This window comes from Tursiops truncatus, chromosome 7 (assembly GCF_011762595.2).
Source record: "Tursiops truncatus isolate mTurTru1 chromosome 7, mTurTru1.mat.Y, whole genome shotgun sequence".
NCBI classification, from domain to species: Eukaryota; Metazoa; Chordata; class Mammalia; order Artiodactyla; family Delphinidae; genus Tursiops; species Tursiops truncatus.
In genome coordinates this window covers 61,877,352-61,891,939 of record NC_047040.1, presented here as the reverse complement: position 1 = coordinate 61,891,939, position 14,588 = coordinate 61,877,352, and the positions used below count along the sequence as shown (strand labels likewise).

The 14,588-nt window shown below is 42.5% G+C and overlaps 1 protein-coding gene across 1 annotated transcript in view; it reads left to right on the top strand.

Annotated features, from left to right (window-relative positions):
- MYO3B (myosin IIIB) overlaps window positions 1-14,588 on the top strand; it is a 399,378-nt gene that overhangs the window by 13,266 nt on the left and 371,524 nt on the right. Inside the window, exon 7 of the mRNA XM_073806955.1 lies at window positions 2,370-2,446. Coding sequence (XP_073663056.1) covers window positions 2,370-2,446 — 77 coding nt within the window. The remainder of the gene's footprint in view (window positions 1-2,369; window positions 2,447-14,588) is intronic.

The window sequence follows — 14,588 nt, the reverse complement described above, 5'->3', positions numbered from 1 at the left end:
TTAATCTATTTTCAGCTTTAGAAGCAATTTTTTAAGGAGAATATAAAAGTGTTTCAAAAGAAGAATTCGAGGGAAAAACTTTGGTTTTCTGGGAAGGATTTCACATCTCAGGGCAATTGTCTGTAATTTACATTTTGTCTATTCTTTTTTGCATATGAAAAGAGAAAGCAGTTTGGTCTTTCAAATGATTTTCTCTAGCCTTAGGCATACTTATTCCCAGTGAGCAGAAGGTAAAATGGTCCTTTGGGTCTGAAAGCTAACATCCCTTTCAATTGTGATTGTTGCTGTTACATGTGAGGCTGGTTGAACTGGAAACATTAACAGGAAATGGAAGTGTGAAAGGAAAGGCAGAGCAATATCACCTAAGGCCAGAGAACTATTAAATATCTGCTTGTGACACTCCTGTGTTGATAGTCACAAACCAACAAACCATTTGGTTTTCCTTTTTAAGTTTATCTAATGGTTTAGTCTTCTAAACAGGTTCAACAACAATTAGTACTTCAGCATGATTGTTATAAATAATGAGAAACCATTTACAGAAGCACTTTTTAAAATGTTCTTTATCATTGTCAGTGTAGTAGGAGAAAAGATTGATGATTTTGAATATTCATTGTTTTATTGGTAAGAAAGAATTCAGTGTTAAAATGTATCAGTGAATCATTTGCTCAAAAGAAATTACTCAAAAATAAATGAAATTACGCTAAGTATATTGGTTTATTTACTAAAAAGCAAAGAAAATTGCAGAGGATTTAAATAGAGTTTAAAGAGCCCTCTTTGGCTTCCTAATAAAGAATAAGGAATGCAAGCAGTTAGCATAACAACTACCCTGAAAAAACAACCCATGGTCCTTGGCAAATCTATGCCTAATGTTTTTAAAGGTCTGTTTTTTGCTGATGAGCATATTCAGATTTCTAAGTTCTTATCAACAGCATTAGTGGCCACCATTGCTATTCTCTTAAGGGCTGCATTAGATTTTGCTTGGTATAAAAGAATACCTTATATTTGTAAAATACTTTACAATTTATAAATCATTTTCACAGTTGTTCCATTTTTTTAAAAATTTACTTATTTTATTTATTTTTGGCTGCATTGGGTCTTCGTTGCTGCGCTCAGGCTTTTTCTAGTTGCAGCGAGCGGGGGCTACCCTCCGTTGCGGTGCACAGGCTTCTCATTGCGGTGGCTTCTCTTTTGGAGCACGGGCTCTAGGTGCGTGGGCTTTGGTAGTTGTGGCTCGCGGGCTCAGTAGTTGTGGCTCACGGGCTCTAGAGCGCAGGCTCAGTAGTTGTGGCGCATGGGCTTAGTTGCTCCGCGGCATGTGGGATCTTCCCGGACCAGGGCTCAAACCCGTGTTCCCTGTATTGGCAGGCGGATTCTTATCCACTGCACCACCAGGGAAGCCCCCACAGTTGTTCTCTTACTTGGTATTTAAGAAGAACTCTTTGTGTTAGGTGTGATGAGTAGCATTATCCCCAATTTGAAGGTAAGAAGACTGAGGCTCAGGGTGAGGTTGTCTGCTTGAGGTCATACAGTTAGGAAAAGACGTAATTGAGATAGGAAACAGGTCTTCTGACTCCTAATCCAGTGTACCTTTACATCCATTATGGCATAAAGAAGAGAGCTGGCTTAAGACTATGACAGAGTACATTGGAATTATATTAAAATTCAGGTCCTCAACATTGAGCCCTAGATAATAATATTATTAGTCAATTTCTTTTTCCATTTGACAAATGTATTTTTCATGTCAGGTTTCCAGCCTTCTAGGTAAGATAAGGCACTGAAAACTTTTTACTTCTACACTGATGCTCTGTTATGGATAAAACATGCCCATTTTCTTCCTCCATCAAATGAGGCACCATTTTAAGAAAGATATCACCTGAAATATTTTGGAAATATAGTAGGAACGTATTTTGGGTTGATCCTAGTTCTTGATGTTTTCTTTTGATTCCAATTTTGCAGCAGTATGGTAGAAATGCTCGATTTAGATAGATATATGCTCCCACACAGTGGTTGGCAAACTACAGCCTGTGAACCGAATCTGACCTGCCTCCTGTTTTTGTACAGCCTGTGAACTAAGAATGGTTTTTACATTTTTAAATGGTTGGGAAAAAATCAAAAGAAAAATATTTTATGACCGTGAAAGCTATGCATCCATAAATGAATTTTTGTGGAAACACAGCTACACTCATTTGCTTCTGTGTTGTCTATGCTGCTTTTCCATTACAATGGCAGAGTTGAGTAGCTGTGACAGAGCCTTAGGCTCGCAAAGCCTAAGATATTTTCTGTCTGACCCTTTATGGAAGAAGTTTGCCAGCCCCTGGTCTAGCATCATCTTCTGCTCACTGCTGAATTGTGACACCCTTTTCTTATAGGCGTCTCAGCTCAACTCACCAGTACACGTCTGCGGAGAAACACATCTGTCGGCACCCCATTCTGGATGGCCCCCGAGGTAAGCAGAGGGCAACGATTTCTTTGTATTTGCTGAGAGCCTTGGTACTATGCCTTTTTATGGGAAGGTCACACACTTCACTTTCAGGAAGAAGAAAATCCTTTATCCTCATTGAACTGTGAGGGTTCTGGTTTGGTGAGTGATAATGATGACAAACCAGAACTTAATTTCAGAGAATCGGGATTAAGTCACAGCTGGCCCACAGAATACCTTCATGCAGTTAGAAAAAGGTGCCCCCTCCAGAAGATGCAGCCCTCTACAAGGGTCCTGGCTTGACAAGTTCATCCAGCCATTGTGTAAATTAGAAAAAGGCACCTTCCCTGGATAGATGCAGCCCCAGTGACACATGGCTTGGTGAAGAGACAGATTTCAGCTCCAGCTGGCTTACAGAACTATATGCCATAGTCCTGGTTGCTTTTTTGTTACCAGATACATAGTAACTTCTCTTGTGTACTTTTTTGGCTCTGTAGTAAAACCTGGGATTTCGCCCTAATTTAGTACTGGCATTACCACAGAATCCTCTATGAAATGACACATATAGAAGTTTGGGGAATCTTCGGGCTAGATACCGCATACCCTGAAACAGAGGCACTGTACAGCTTTGCTTGTCAGGTCAGCATTTTAATTCCACAGCACTCTGGCCTGAGAGCAGCTCTCTTGGATCAAGCAAATGGGTTCTTTTAATAAGAGAACTCGGCAATCATCTCCTTAGAGGTCTTTCCATCTCCATTCTGTCCCTGGGCTTTCCTTCCTCTGTGTGATTGCCAAGGTGGTCTCCTAACACAGTAATTGGCTTACGCCAATATGCTCAAATTTATTCTATCTCAATGGCCTTCTCTTTCATACTTGGATAATGGACAGACCCATTTTAGAGAAAAAGAAAATCCCTGCAGATTCCAGTGTTTACTTAAATCTTAAATTGATTTTAAAAACCATGAAACTAGACATACACTTATCTAGTCATTTATATTTGTAATGCTGTAAAACCAAAAGGGAAAAAAATGTATTATGAAAAAACTACAAAGCCAGCAGTGTTCAAGTAAACAGCTTTAATTTAATGAGACAAATGACATTGTTTTGTGAAACTCAGTTGTCCTTTGCAATGTGAATATGTTTCAGAGCATGATGGCATGGATTATTTTGAGTTATTTTGTCAACCTTACTGCCGCATACCATGTGGTGACCCAGTTCTCCCACCACTTTACTCAGTGAGAGTGATCTCTTTGTTTAAACAGCATCTCCTTTGGCCTCTAACCGGCACGTCTCTGTTGGCTTAGTGCCGGCTTAATAATAAACATAAATATGGGCACTGAAATTGTGTGTCAATTAGCCATCCAGATGATCTGGAACATGTTTTTATTGCAGCTTCTCCCATTTTATTATTATTAATAAACTATCATTGAAACAAAAGCAAAAACATAAAAATTTTCATAGGGACCTCATGAACCCCACTTTGAGAAACACTGTAGGACAAAGTCAAGATTCGTTAGAATGGGGAACAAAGCCTTTCATATTCCAGCTTCTGTACTGTCCAGCCTCATTTCAGGTTACTTTTCCCCAATTTACTTGTTTTTAATGCCTCAACAGAAGTGAACAACAGGTAATTCTCCAAATCTATCCTTATGTGTCATTCCTTTAAACCTTTCCATATATTGTTACATCATCTGGGATGGCCCTCAGAACTCTGGAACATTCCTCCTCAATCTTCAAGTCTCAGCGCAAATGCAACTCCCCTAGGAAACCTTCCCTCATCCTTGGCCAACTGAGGTTCTTTTCCCTGAGTTTCCACTGCAGCCTTTACACCCTCCATTAGCAAACCATGACCGTTGTATTGTATTGGGTTGGCCAAAAGGTTTGTTCGGTTTTTTCCTTAAGATGGCTCTAGTAACACTTAGTTGTCTTTAACTTCATTCAAAACAATTTTGTTAGATTGTATTGTGACAGCTGTCATACCAGTGTGCATTTTAAAAAAACTTATCAAAATTGGTGAATTTTTGTGTAGCCATTTTAATATTGAAGATGGAAGAAAAAATGCAATACTTTTGGCATATTATGCTTTATCATTTCAAGAAAGGTAAAAACGCAACTGATACGCAAAAAAAAGATGTGTGCAGTGTATGTGTGCAGTGTATGTGTGACTGATTGAATGTGTCAAAAGTGGTTTGCAAAGTTTCGTGCTGGAGATTTCTCACTGGACAATGCTCCACAGTCGGGTAGACCAGTTGAAGTTGACAGCGATCATATTGAGACATTAATTGAGAACAACCAATGTTATACCACACAGGCGATAACTGACATACTCAAAATATCCAGATCAAGCGCTGAAGATCATTTGCACCAGCTTGGCTATGTTCATCGCTTTGATATTTGGGTTCCACATAAGTTAAGCAAAAAAAAACCCTTCTTGACTGTATTTCCGTGTGCGATTCTCTACTTAAACATAATGAAAACGTTCCATTTTTAAAACAAATTGTGACAGAGGATGAAAAGTGGATACTGTACAATAACATAGAATGGGGCAAGTGAAATGAACCACCACCAACCACACCAAAGGCCGGTCTTTATCTAAAGAAGGTGATGTTGTGTATATGGTGGGATTGGAAGGGAGTCCTCTATTATGAGCTCCTTCTGGAAAACCAAATGATTAATTCCAACAAGTACTGCTCTCAGTTAGACCAACTGAAAGCAGCACTTCAGTGAAAAGCATCCAGAATTAGTCAAGAGAAAACACATAATCTTCCATCAGCATAACACAAGACCGCATGTTTCTTTGATGACCAGGCAAAAACCATTACAGCTTGGCTGGGAAGTTTTGATTCATCCGCCATATTCACCAGATATTGCACCTTTAGATTTCCATTTATTTTGGTCTTTACAAAATTCTCTTAAATTTGAAAAAATTGAAAAAATTTCAATTCCCTGGAAGACTGTAAAGGGCACCTGGAAGAATTCTTTGTTCAAAAAGATAAAAAGTTTTGGGAAGATGGAATGATGAATTTGCCTGAAAAATGGCAGAAAGTAGTGGAATAAAGCATTGAATACGTTGTTCAATAAAGTTCTTGGTGAAAATGAAAAATGTGTCTTTTGTTTTTACTTAAAAACCAAAGGCACTTTTTGGTCAACCCAATAGTTGTTGGTAAGCAGGTCTCCCAATTGGACTCTGAACTCTGGCAGGGACTTGGGATGCCCAGCTCTCAGTGTAGTGCTTGATACAGGCTAGATGCTCAATAAGCATCTGTTGGATGAATGAATACATTGGTAAAAAAGTCAAAGGAGAAGATGAATTTGGAGGGTAGTTTGAGGAGGGCTTTAAAACTATTGGTATTCACAAATTTCTCTGTAGATTTTGATTAATTTATTATTAAAGGAAAGCATAACTGAGGCCACTCAACTAATATTTAGTGTGGCATAACTCAGAAGATGGTGTTCCCGTTACAATCCGCGGCAAGTTGGTGTTCTCAGAACCACAAAATACAAATAAGACAAACCTGCTCTTGGCTTTGTACATTTCTCATGAGGTGTTTGTGACTTTTCAGTTTCAGCTGGGTTGAAGAAAATATGTGGAGTGTTTCTATTTACGGGCAGTTTAGTGGTCCATGGTGAGCTTCCGTTGCCCAGATTGCCTGAAACTGGTTCCCTTCTCATCAGGGAAAAGCCAGTGTTGCATCTTGCCTGCTGTAGTGGATAAACTGAGCAGTAGGCAGATGATGGGGCGGAGACCTTGACAGTGCCTCTCAGGAGCAAGTGCCCAGTTGCTCTGTGTATGACTCAGAGATTCTCTCAGGATATGTGCTTGCATCCAAGATGCTTTGCGACCAGGCTGCAGTTCTTGAGACTCAGTCCTACACAAACTTCACATTTTTATTTTTCAAATGGAGAATTACTCTTTCCAACAAAGAGTCTTTTAAGAGTGTCCACAGGAATAATCTTCCATTTGTCAGTTCAATTCAACAAACTTAAAAAACAAATTTTTATCTTACTGAAGTATAGCTGATTTACAATGTTGTGTTAATTTCTGCTATATAGCAGTGATTCAGTTATATATATACACATATATATATATATTCTTTTTCACATTCCTTTCCATTATGGTTTATCACAGGATACTGAACACAGTTCTCTGTGCTATACAGTATGTCCTTGTTGTATATCCATTCTATATATAATAGTTTGCATCTGCTAATCCCAAACTCCCAGTTCATCCCTCCCTCATCCCTTCTCCCCCTTGGCAACCACAAGTCTGTTCTCTATGTCTGTGAGTCTGTTTTTGTTTCGGAGATAAGTTCATTTGTGTCATATTTTAGATTCCATATATAAGTGATATCATATGGTATTTGTCTTTCTCTGTCTGACTGACTTTACTTAGTATGATAATCTCTAGGTCCATCCATGTTGCTGCAAATGGCGTTATTTCATTATTTTTTATGGCTAAGTAGCATTCCATTCAACAACCATTTATACTCTCTTCCGTGAGCCAGACTTTGGGTCAAGACGAGTCCTTGAAAGTATAATCAGTAGTGGTTCAAATGGACATTGTCTTCGTATGGTGGCCTGCATAGTATATTGATCCTAATATGCTTTCACTTCTGCTTGTGTGAATAAGTGGTATTTAGATTAAATATGACAGCAATGTGTGCAATGCCAATGCCAGTGTAATAAAACCATTGCATGCCACCAGTGCTTTTATTTTGAAAACGCAGCAGAGTGATCCTTGATCCTATTTTATTTTTGAGAAATTGAACCAAATTATTCTTTTCCCATTTGTGTATTTCCATTTTGATTTCACCAGCCTAACTACAATATTTAATTCAAATAGGCTATGCTTCAAACCAGGTAGCTAATGGAATGTGACCAGACCACCGTCAAACTTTGACACGCAGTCCAAACAGCAGTTCACCGGGGCAGCTTGAAGCTGCATCATGAACTGACTGTCATATTCACAACACTCTCCACTTATTTCCTCTTGACATCTCATGTGGACGCTCATAAAGTTGAAAGATGCTGGGTAAAAACAGTATCAACTCAGCAGTGTACGAGAAGAAAAATTTTAGGGGGTGCGCTTAGTGTGATAGTACTTTGAAACAATGCTACTGGGGAAATATTGGCTGGCATAGTAAGAGTTAATCTAAAAGTCAAGGTCAGTACAGTTTTTTTACAAACTGAGTACGTCAGTAGCGTACTATGACTCGGGAAGATGATTTTAAGAGGGAAAGAAAGATGCTCAACATAGAAACTGTATTTAACAAGATTACCCTGAGCAAAATGACTTCAGCAATAGGAAATGAAGTTTCTCCTGTGAGTACAGAGGTAGGTGGTTCCAGACTTTGTTGATTCAGCAGCTCAGTAAAGCCATCAGAAACCCAGGTTCTTAGATTTCCCTGGCTGTGACTGCTGCAAGTTGCATGGCTTCATTGTTAGGGACAGACCTGGAGGTGGTTAGGACAACATTGTCTGTGAGTGTCTGAGGGGCAGCAGGGGCTCCAGTATTCTAGCAGCCACCAGTGAAAGCACCCATGGTACAATCCAACAGATACCCCCTTTATTCCCTTGGAGCTGCCCTTGGCCAGCCAAGAAGTTAAAGTGGGTTCTCCTCCTGTCCTGGGATCAAAGCCGTGGCCACTCCATACTAGTTTCCTAGGGCTGCCATACAAAGTAGCTCAAACTGGGTGGTTTAAAACAGCAGAAATTTATTATCTCACGGTTCTGGAGGCTAGAAGTCCAAAAGCAAGGTGTTAGCAGGGCATGCTCCCTTTGAAGCCTCTAGGATCATTCCTTGCCTCTTCCTAGCTTCTGGTGATTTGCTGGCAGTCTTTGGCGTTCTTTGGCTAGCAGCTCCGTATCGCCAATATCTGCCTTTGTAATCACATTGCGTTCTCCCTGTTTGTCTGTCTTCACATGGCCATCATGTTGTAAGGACACCAGTCATATTGGATTAGGGGCCCACCTACTTCAGTATGACCTCACCTTAACTAATTACATCTGCAACGACCCTATTTCCAAATAATTTCACATTCTGAGGTCCTGGGGGCTAGCACCTTAACATATCTTTTTTTTTTTGGAGGACACGATTCAACCTATAACAACCCTCCAAATACTTAACATCCCTCCTCTAGTAAATAATTCTGATTTCCAAGGTAATCAGTCAGTCATTTGTAACCTACAGGTCTACATGTTACAGGCGCTAGCTTAGTTGGAGAGCTCAGCTTTGCCTGTCTGCGAGCACACACACACACACACACACACACACACACACACACACACTGATCTCTCTCAGCCTAAGGTGTTTGAGGCAAACACAGTTCTTTCTGGATGTGCTAGAATGTACCATATGTTCTTCTGGACATACCATAACAAATGGCCTTCTCACGTGAGCCCTCAGTACCTTGAGAATTTTGTGCTGTCCTACCTGCTCTCTGGCCAAGCATCTTTGGATTATCTCCTGAGATGTTTGGTTCAGGTCACTTTCCTCAGCCTTCTGTTGACATCGAGCCTCTGGTCTCCCTGCCTGCCTGTGACATTGGCTTGTATCTCAGACATATATGTATGTTAACACAGTCCTCCCTTTACCCATGTTTATTGCCTCTTTTCTCCTTCCCTCTCTCCTGATAGCCAGTTTCTTATAAGGATAGAGTAATAACATCCCACATCTGCATAGAACTTTCACAAATATTTGTAGTCTCTGTTAAAATAACGCCTTACAGTTAGCTGGGTTGCACTGGTGTGACCACGCTGATTGTTAAAATATTGAAATACTTCTGTTCTAGATGGTAAGTGGCTGCCATCCAGAACCCCTTGAGTGCTCCTTGACCACGAGAGGTGCCTGTCTCTTCCCTTGTGACACCCAGATTTTCTAATGGTCCAGCAACTCCAGGGGGTGATGTCTGGCGAGAAGGGGACCTCAAGGACCAGCTTCAGTGCCGTGTGCAGCTGATTGTCAGATAGTTTGCATATTCCACCTACTAAGCAGGTATACAGTGGGAAGGAAACTTTCACTTACTGAGGACTCACCCACTAATGCACCGGGACTGGGATGGGTGCTGTTTTTCTTTTTTTTTTAACTAAGTACCTAACATGTGTCAGATACTATATGCCCAGTAAGTCATTTAGTTTTCTTTTTTTTTAATATTTATTTATTTAATATATTTATTTTTGGCTGCATTGGGTCTGCGTTGCTGCGCGCGGGCTTTTCTCTAGTTGAGGTGAGCGGGGGCTACTCTTGGTTGCGGTGCACAGGCTTCTCATCGCAGTGGCTTCTCGTTGTGGAGCACGGGCTCTAGGTGCGCGGGCTTCAGTAGTTGTGGCTCGAGGGCTCTGGAGCACAGGCTTAGTAATTGTGGCGCATGGGCTTAATTGCTCTGCGGCATGTGGGATCTTCCTGGACCAGGGCTCAAACCCGTGTCCCCTGCATTGGATTCTTAACCAGTGTGCCACCAGGGAAGCCCCGGGTGCTTTTTTAATACATTATTTTATTTAATTCTCACAACAGCTCTCTAGAGTAGATATTATTTTCTTCATTTTACCACTGAGGAAAATGAGGCTCAAAGAGGGGTAGGAGGTATTGTGCCCAAATTCACGTATCTGGTAAATACTGGAGCTGTTTGGCTTTTCAGAGAGCATGGGAATCCAAGTTACATTTTACAGGTGAAGAAACTAAGGCAGGGAGAGGATACTATTCATGCTAGTTCAGAGCAGACGTGACCCAGAATTCAGGTTTCCTAGCCCACCAGCCTTGTATTCTTTTGCTTCAGTGTGTTCATATGGGATGTACAGTGTGGAAAGTGTGTGCTGAGTCAGCTCCTACAACAAAGCCGTGCAGAGATGGAGTGGTGGTGGAGACACATCATTTTAAAAGACATACATGAAGGACCTATCACGTGTAATGTATAGATTGACTAAACTTTGCCATCCCACCAATGAGAGAAGTAGCCTATATATTAAGGATCCCGTTTACTTGGAATCTTCCGAAAACAGCCAAAGGTCTGTTTCTGTATTAGAAAGCAGACTTGTGGATAAAATAAATATTTGTTTCTTTAAAAAAATTTTTTTTTCATTTTTACTTCCATCTGCTAATTGTTGCAAACAAGAGCTAATCAGCTGAGTAGAGAAACAGATGTGCTGTGACGGCTCCAAAAATGGGTCTCTCTCTCCCTGGCAAAGGGTTGACTGGGGACGGTTGCCATAACAACTGGCTTACACCAATGCAGAAATATCGCAGGCTTTTTGCAACCACTGTTGCCTTCGTCAATTATGCCGTTCTTAGCTAAATGATACAATAATGCTATTTCCTTTGGCACTGCCAGGAATAGAAATGACGAAAGAGATATTTTTTGTTGAGGGGCTGAGAAAGCCATAAACCACTACAGAGCTGAAATATTATTGTTGTCATTATTACCATTTTGTTCCCTAAGCTCTAGCTAATGGGTTTGGTACCTAATAAGAATTAATAGCATCTGTTGAGTGCTTACTATGTGCCAGGCACTAAGTGCTTTGTATGAATTAATTCATCTGTAATCCTTACAATAACCCCATAAAGTTACTGCTATTACTAGTCCAATGTTTTAGAGAAAAGAAGTAAGTCACAGAAAGTACTGTTCTTGTCAAGCTTGGACAGGTTGTTAGGTGAGGCCACCAGGATTTTAACCCAGGTATTTAGCTCCAAAACCCTCCCTCTTAGCCACTATACTAGAGCAAACCATTTAATTGCAACCACCAGTGTACCAGATAAGATGAATGTCTTTCTTTTCCAAATTAAAAATTATTTTAGATAAAAATTATACTTCCTAATATGTTGAGGAAAGTGCAATATTTCAACATGACACTAGAAACCAATGTAATTAATGCCCAAGGGAAGGATCTGGAAAAATAAAATAACAAAGTTCTTCAGAATAGAATTTAGGAGATTTGGATTTTAAATAGTTACAGCTCTGCCACTCATTTTAAAAAAGCGATTGTGGTTCAGTTATTTTAATATGGCTTCACGTTTGGTAGAAGAGATAAGAGTACAAACTTTGGAGTCAGATACACCTGGGAGCAAATCATAGATACCCTACTTACCCACCTGATCACTGACCAACAGCGTCAGAGGACAAAGTGAAACGATGTACTGAAAGTGCTTGCTGCAGTACCCAGCATAGTAAGTGCTTTAAAAATGGTGGTGCCTATTGCCTGAGCCCAACCCTCCCTATCCTGTTCTCAGCTGGAAGGAGACTGGCCTGGGTAGTCTCTGCCTCCTAGGTCCCTTCTGTGTTTCAGAGAACATTTATGGTTTCCAGGGGAAAAAGCCTCTTCCAGCTCTCACATTCCGTGCCTCTGGTATTAGTCAGATGAGGAAGGTGGGACCTCTCCAAGATCTCAATAAGGGTGAGACAATGGCAATGGCGAGACCTTTAGGGTCTGATCTTACCTGACTCTGTTCTAAAAGGCTGAGGATTCTTGGGATCCTATCTGCCGGTCACTTCACTGTGAGGAGTGTAGGCTTTGGTTGCTCAGCAGGTTCGAGTGAGGGGTTTAGAACCTTGGATCCTTGGCTGAAAGACCTGTGCGTCTTCCCCCAAGGCATTCACCTCTGAGATTCTGTAGCCATTTGTGTTCCCCGGTTCCCTCCAGATTCCTGTGTCAGTCTCCAGGAAGTAGGGATTCCCTCCCTTCTCATTCTGGGGCTGACCCTGCCTGCATTCCCAGAGTGCTTCTGCCTTCAAGGGGCCCGGAGCACAACCCAGGCACCTGGGGCTCCGGCGGGTAAAGGGCCCAGGGCAAGGGCAGAGTGACTGGTGCAGCCCCGGATTGTACCCTCAGCTTCAGCGATAGCTCCCCTCTCAGCTGGAGCTCTGTGGGGTTGAGTCATATGTCATCTGTCAGTGTGGAGGTGGGGGGCTGGCCCTGGAGGTGACGGTGACTTGTTGTTACCCTCTTCCTGGCGGGTCTAAATATAGGACCCCATCTGAGGCCTCAGCTCCCAGATGTGCAGAAGCACGTGAGCCCAGAACAGAGGCCTCATATCCCCCCCTTCCCCATCCTGCCTTCTGCTCAGTGCTAAGAAGGTTGTTTCAAAGTAATAGCCTCTGTGAGCATTTGGAACTTTCCAGGCTGTCCTCCCACCCCTCTCTGCGGAGGTGAGAAGGGCAAGACACCTGCTGTTTCCCCTTCTTCATCCACCAAAGAGGAAGAACTGTTCCTGCAGGGGCAGAAGTGTTTGCTGAAGAAACGTCAGAGCCCGCCTCTGCTCTTCCTGAGCTCTGAGTCTCACATCACCTGGTGGCTACCCTCTGGTCAGTGCTTCCACTGCCCCGCCCAGGGTATAGGGGCTCAGCCCCAAGAAAGGGAAAGGGAGTTCACGGCTAGGCCAACGCTGCATCGGCTCCTCTGTCCCACGGTCCTTGAGCTGTTGGAGGAAAGAAAAGGGAGGCAGGCAGTCAGCATTAGGAATGGGACCCAGAGGAGCCTTGGGGTGGAGATGAAGCAGGAGCAGGTAGGGGTGTGCAGACTTGTATCTATGGTGCTCTGTTATGGCCCAGCTTTTCCCCACACCTTCTTTAAACGGTTAAAGGAAATCACTCTTTGGTAGGAATGTGTGACATTCCCAAGGGCATTCTGGTTTGCCTGGTGACATCAGCCTGGGAGAGGACAGAACCCAGAGACTACGTGCAGATAAAGGGGTATGCCCGTGCGGGAGCACTCAGATACTGTTTGATTTGCTTCCCTTCCTGTTTTTCAGATGTACTGTGGAGGAGACCCCCCCCCCCCCGCAATTAGTTTCTTGTCACGGGCTTATGCTTTAGTTCCGTTACCTACTAGCTGTATGACTTTGAGAAATTTCTTAGCCCATCCGAATCTGTTTCCTCACCTGGGGTAAGAATACCTGACTTAACAGCTGTAAAATGAACTGAATGATAGAACTCCTACTCATTCCTTCCTAAACTGAACTCTGGTAGAATTGGAACACTAGCTGACAAAGGAAAGGGGCAGCGGAAGGGAAAGTGAGGGGACAGGGGAAGTGAGAGGCGGCAGGAACTCCATCTGCTTAAATGGAGGGCGTGCTTACACGCTCAGAGTATGGTGTGGCTGTGGCTTATGGAGCACGACATCCCTTTGGCAATGGCTCAGCATTCTGTGTACCATAATAATCCCCAGGAGATGCTTCCCTCATGCGGGAACCATGGAGTTTGCTCCTGGTCTGGCCACAAACCAGCTCTGTGACTCTGGACAGGTCAGCTCTCCCCCAGCACCTTAGTTTCTTCCTCTGTGAAACAGGGGGGTTGACTTAATGAATCCTAGGATCCCTTCCAGCATCCATCTCTGAGGTGGGGAAGCTGCTGGAGCTGGGGAGGGTGGTGGGATGATCCTGGGTCTCTAAGCAAATGTGTTCCTTTGGAGCCTTTGAGTACTAAGGACACATACAAAAATTTGGGGTCGCTGATTTACCTTTCACAGGGGAGTTCTGTGATACTGGTCCTGAGTTTGAGAGAAGGGCTTACCGTATAGTTAAGTATAAGTGATATGTTCCCAGGGCTTTGGGGAATTTAAGTGCAAAAACCAATGTGTATGCTGGCCTCAAACCCAGAACAGTCCCCCTCTGCCCTCCACCAGCCATGGTGGGAAGTGGTGTTGTGTATGTGTGTTCTGTGTCTCTTTATTTTTTTTAATTAATTAATTTTATTTATTTTTGGCTGTGTTGGCTCTTAGTTGCTGCGCGCAGGCTTTCTCTAGCTGCGGTGTGCGGGCTTCTCATTGCTGTGGCTTCTCTTGTCGTGGAGCACGGGCTCTAGGCGCACGGGCTTCAGTAGTTGTGGCTCGCGGGCTCTAGAGCACAGGCTCAGTAGTTGTGGCGCAGGGGCTTAGTTGCTCCGCGGCATGTGGGATCTTCCCGGACCAGGGATCGGATCCATGTCCCCTGCATTGGCAGGCGGATTCTTAACCACTGCGCCACCAGGGATGCCCTGAGTGTTTTTAATTTGAACTTTGTTTTATTTTTCTAAAGGCATAAGCTGAATGTTACAATCCTGAGAAAAGACTTGTAGAACATCATATTTTAATTACACCTTTCTGAATTTCATAAGAACAGTATAATTTAAATTATTTCTGGCAGTTTCTTAGCATACAAAGTATAGATTCAGTTCTAGTTTTGAGTTTTATGAATGAACTA